This window comes from Penaeus japonicus, unplaced genomic scaffold, assembly GCF_977035675.1.
Source record: "Penaeus japonicus unplaced genomic scaffold, GWHDUDI00000001_assembly GWHDUDI00000028, whole genome shotgun sequence".
In the NCBI taxonomy this organism is placed as follows: domain Eukaryota; kingdom Metazoa; phylum Arthropoda; class Malacostraca; order Decapoda; family Penaeidae; genus Penaeus; species Penaeus japonicus.
In genome coordinates this window covers 29163456-29169368 of record NW_028234430.1, presented here as the reverse complement: position 1 = coordinate 29169368, position 5913 = coordinate 29163456, and the positions used below count along the sequence as shown (strand labels likewise).

Here is a 5913-nt window from a genome sequence, read left to right as displayed (position 1 = left end):
ACTCGTCAACGTTTCCAACTCGCCAACGTTTCCAACTCGTCAACGTTTCCAACTCGTCAACGTTTCCAACTCGTCAACGTTTCCAACTCGCCAACGTTTCCAACTCGTCAACGTTTCCAACTCGCCAACGTTTCCAACTCGTCAACGTTTCCAACTCGCCAACGTTTCCAACTCGTCAACGTTTCCAACTCGTCAACGTTTCCAACTCGTCAACGTTTCCAACTCGTCCGATGAGTAATTTGACAAGTTCGAAACGTTACAATGTTATTCCTATTGTGGCTGACTGTATACATATTTTACAGTTTGTATTTTTGTTAACATTCATGTGTATATACATACATACGTACATACACTATATTTACATACATGACTGTACATACATACATAAAATGAATTACACTCACATATACAAGCTTCGGGGAAAATTAATGTTAGACGTCTGTCTGTGATGTCGTGAGGGCGTATAAATGAAATCATTATCATAATCATCATGGTACTTACTTAATGACTGTCATCATACTGTAAATTAACATTCACTTTGCTCTAAACGGATTGCAAATACCCTTCCAGAACATAGATATGAATTTTATTAACATATTTAATTTGCGAGATAAATTGAGGTGAATATGAAAACACTATACTTCATCATTGCTTGTTAAGAGAATCAGGAACATGAGAGCTTTATCCGCCAAGTTTAGAATAAAGTGATACTTGCAAGAACTAGACAAGCACTAACGAATACCTCACTTCGACCCCGTCTGCTTTCGAAATGCTTGCGTTATCCTCCAGCAACAGATAGAATCCGTCTCTCTCAATGAGACAGGTTAAGAATTCACGTGACATTTACCGGTGAACATTACTGTTGGGGGGGGGGGGGGTGCGTGTGTGTGTGTGTGTGTGTGTGTGTGTGTGTGTGTGTGTGTGTGTGTGTGTGTGTGTGTGTGTGTGTGTGTGTGTGTGTGTGTGTGTGTGTGTGTGTGTGTGTGTGTGTGTGTGTGTGTGTGTGTCATTAAGGTGGATATTACTTTTTTATGAAAAAAATAACACACTCTAAATCACAACATTAAGAGAGCCATCGCATTCATAACTCTCAGTGATTATTAATTGCAGATAAAAATACATCAAAGCTCACACAGATTAAGTTATGTTCTATGAATTAGTATTAAAAAACTGAGCCGGGGTTACCCAATTAGTTGCAATGTATTTTTTGTTTCTGTGTGTGTCTCTGTGTGTGTGTGTGTGTGTGTGTGTGTGTGTGTGTGTGTGTGTGTGTGTGTGTGTGTGTGTGTGTGTGTGTGTGTGTGTGTGTGTGTGTGTGTGTGTGTGTGTGTGTGTGTGTGTGTGTGTAAATATGTGTATGTGTGTAAATATATATGTGTGTCAGTCTTTCAGATTGTTTTCTAGAATAAAATTTTCATCATTACCCATTCAGGGAAACGAAACACACGTAGATGTAATTCAAACAAAAATACAAACAATGGTAATATCTACACCCCAAAAAAACACAAACCACATACACAAAACACACTTCCACTCCCGCATATGCACATGCACATGTTGATCCGATATTCCTCCTGCCTGAAGGTGCCAATACTGAACTATTGCATCCTTTGTTAGCAAACGCCTGGTAACTGTGAAGAGGCCTGCAGGCGCGTGTATATGCAATCGCAAATGCTCCTGTCAGAAATAATGTCTTGGATCTGTTCTCTCCTATCATCTGCTCTGATACTGGAAAGCCTTCCGACAAATGGGCTGGATGACATTAACAGCTCATTCACAAGGCCTGAATAGCTTTATGACGTTTTCTGTTGTTGATGAGATTGCCTTTAAACAATGGAAGGATCAAATAGATGGAAATTCGAAAGATGTGTGTGTGAGTGTGCATAAATATGTACAGATGTATGTATACATATATAAACATATGTATACAGATACATATGTATGTATATGTATATATATGTATGTATATATATATATATATATATATATATATATATATATATACATATATATATATATATATATAATATATACAGTATATATATATATATAATATATATTAATATATCTATATATATATATATATATATATGTTGTGTGTGTGTGTGTGTGTGTGTGTGTGTGTGTGTGTGGTGTGTGGGTTTGTGAGTGTGTGTGTGTGTGTGTGTGTTTGTGTGTGTGTGTGTGTGTTTGTTGTTTTTTTTTTGTTTTTGTGTGTGTGTGTGTGTGTGTGTGTGTGTGTGTGTGTGTGTGTGTGTGTGTGTGTGTGTGTGTGTGTGTGTGTGTGTGTGTGTGTGTTTGTGTGTGTGATTGAGTGAATGCATGTATGAGTATGTGTATGTCTGCGTATTTGCGTGATCGAAACAGCAGTGATAGGCCAACAGATAAGGAAACTATCGCTCTATCACCCTTATCACAGAGCGTTGCGTGCCGGGCTTTAATTAAACCCAGTACGGATATCTCCCGGCGGAAGTCGATTAACCTTTTCCCTGGTTTGTTTCCTACCTCTCTCGTTCGGTTCTACCCTAAGGCACATCATAACTTCTTACTCATTCTATTGACTTATAAGGTTATGAAAACATCACCATTTTCCTCCGTGATTGCCTTGAAATAAGCGACAAAGTCATTTGCAACAAACGAGTGTATACTTACATGATGGGCGAGTCCCTGCAAAGACATATGGGTGGCATCTGCAAAGAGAGATACGTAAAGAGCTAGTAAGTATCTGTTTCATCTACATGAGTTCATGGGTTATTAAATATAAACAATTTTCTAGCTTGTTTTACAATCAGTGATTTACAAACTCTACGGGTCCTGCGCGCCGCATTTCACTACCCCTCACACATATACAATTCTCTTCACTCGGACAAAGTACAAACCTCTTAATCCCTTAATGGATATTTGATTATCATTCTCTTAGTACACACGAAACTAAGATTAACACATCATTGGAAAAGTTGTATTTGAATAGCCTAAGTAACAATACAATATGATCTATCTTAAGTGACACTGCAAATCTATGAAGAATCTATGACGGTCGATATCCGTGAAGGCGAAGAGAGAAAAATCCCGAGAAACTCTACGGGTTGAATTTTCAAGTTTCATTACAAAAAGGCATTGGCGCGGCCCGGGTAGCAGCTGCTTCGTTGTGTTTATGGATGCTCTAAAATTTCATGATGGACGAGATGTTGCCTCAGGGGAGAGTAGGTACGATGTTAATATACATAATGTCGTACGAATTTGAGAGAAAATGATTTAATAATCGTTCTCGTTCTAATGTTTAGATTGTTATTTTCAAAAGTATTCGCACAGCAAAACACATCTACAGAGACACAATCATCATCACAGATTTAGTAAAAGTCACACATTTTCCCTCTCCTATTTTTGAATGTTTTTCTCGCTTATATGAGGACACACACACAAAAAAACAACAAAAAGTAATATATTTCCATACCATAAAAGTTACAGGTTTTTAAGTCTGGCCAGAAAAAAAAAGCAGAACCCTTCTATAAACAGAACCATTTATGCATTATGGAGAAAGTAATAGACGCAAATGACCGCTCGACTGAGCACATTTCTCTCAACACACCGAGACCGAAAAAAAAAATACAACAATGCGACACTAGAGGGAAAGAGTGGCCATACAGCCAGCCAGGGCAATATCGTAATTCTAGCCAATAATCCACAGAAGAGAGCAAAAAAAAATACGAGAAAAAAGTGGGAGAGAGGGTGAGAGAGAGAGAGAAGGAAAAAGAATATGGACCATTAAGTTGATCAGCTAATGTCGGGAAACGAGCGTGGGAATGGGATATGTAATGGGCCAATTCACAGTGACTGCGCCTGGTCCCATGAGCGCAGTTGGTCTCGTAATGGTGGACTCATGATAGACCACGTGATTGGCGGGGTTGTATACATGCGGGAACACGCACACTCACGCATAAATACACACACTTACCGTTGATTATGGCTACTTGCCGGGAACACACACTTACTCCCAAATATAGGGCGGCGATGTTGACGGCAATCACCCATCTTGTCACTTCTATTGCGATTATATCGGGATTATCACCTGCATATTTTTTGAGAGAGTGATAAATGGACTCGTGCTCATAAATGACAAGTGCAAGCACATTCATATACATACATTGCATACACGTCCAATAACTCAAATACACAAACACAAGTGTGTGTGTGTATGTGTATATATATATATATATATATATATATATATATATATATATATATATATATACACATATATACACACACACACTCGTGCATGTGTGTGGTGTATATATAAATACATACGTGTGTGTGTGTGTGATATATAATGTATGATGTATAATATATAAATAGATAGATGGATAGATAGATAGATAGATAGATGTGTATATATGTAAATATATATATGTATGTATATGTATATGTATATATATATATATATATATATATATATATATATATATATGTACTCGTGCGTGTGTGTGGTGTATATATAAATGAGTCAGGTTCCGAGAGTGGCCAGAGAAAGCGTCAAAGAAATAAGAGGCGACGCTCCCTCACCTTCCACTTTCTTTTTCGATGGCTACGAACGTTCCAGAAATCTCTCTCCATCTTTTCTTTCTTTCCCCTCCACACATAAATATTATAGAAAGGTGAACTAGTCCAGCATCATGGACGATATTTTCCATTTACTATTTTTCCAGCTTCGGGCGATTTTCCGATGTAATGAGTCTTATATAACTCCAGGCACTGAATACCTCTTGATAGGTGCGTCTCCATGTCACAAGGACACATCTCGGTCTACAAAGCCCCCTTGAGTCTCTGAAATCATAATTAGAAGCTCAGCCGCTCGTGCAAGGAAGCGCAGGAGGAGAAAAGCATTCGGAATGTGTTTAGTTCTCAGGTGGCTCTAAGTCTTAATTAACTCCTTTTGGGAGGAATCTATTGCCTCGCCATATCGGAATTCCGCCGAGATTGTCAACATCTCTAAAAATATCACCGCAATCCGTCGCTATGATCACCATCGCCATTATCTGCACTCTCGTTTCGCTTCTTGATTAAAAATCGTTGTAAGTAATGTTTTTTTTTTATGATCGATGGGGGGGAGGTGGGGGTGGAGGGATGGGGGGGTCCATGTGATTATTCACATTATCGTGTCATTTGCGTGACAGACAAACATTTCGTTCAGGCTAGAGCTTCTGACTGGCTCCTACAAGACAAAGAGCCATTCATTATTCATGCAGACAGGAGACGTTAGATAAAAACTTTAATAATAAAGCGACCATTCGCTAAATTGAGAGCCACAACGCACGGGGAACACTTAGCCATGATCATCAGTTATCATGACTCACACTCTAGTCATGAGTGCATGAGAGGTATTCAGATACTTGGAGAGCCTATTAAAAAGACTTCCGTTTCACCATGGCGACTAGACACAGGCATACAGGTACAGACACATACACATCGCACATCACAGACATACACACACACACACACACACACACACACACATATATATATGTGTGTGTGTGTGTGTGTGTGTGTGTGTATCTGTGTCTGTGTGTGTGTGTGTGTGTATGTGTATGTGTATATGTATATGTATATGTATGTATGTGTGTGTGTGTGTGTATATATATATATATATATATATATATATATATTATATATATATATATATAATATATATATATAATATATATATATATAGAAAAGCAACAATATACTAAACATCTGAAAAAATAGCCCGAAATAAATCGCAGAATAAAGTTATTCCACATTGACTGCGCCTGAAAATAGGAAATGACATCCCCTTCGAAGCTACGTCCCCGTGTCAGTTTTCATTGTAAACTTTTCTAAACTCCTAAAATAGAGGAGAAAAATCATTCTACTTTTAGGCTTCTCTATTATTCG

At 38.1% G+C, this 5913-nt stretch overlaps 1 protein-coding gene across 2 annotated transcripts in view; it reads right to left on the bottom strand.

Moving 5' to 3' along the window:
• LOC122255180 (galactosylceramide sulfotransferase-like) overlaps positions 1-2693 on the bottom strand; it is a 59914-nt gene extending 57221 nt beyond the window's left edge. For both annotated transcript variants that reach the window (XM_086553668.1, XM_086553670.1), the window contains exon 1: positions 2653-2693. In XM_086553668.1, the coding sequence (XP_086409794.1) occupies positions 2653-2679 (27 nt within the window). In that variant the 5' untranslated portion in view covers positions 2680-2693. The remainder of the gene's footprint in view (positions 1-2652) is intronic.
• Positions 2694-5913: the final 3220 nt, after the last annotated feature.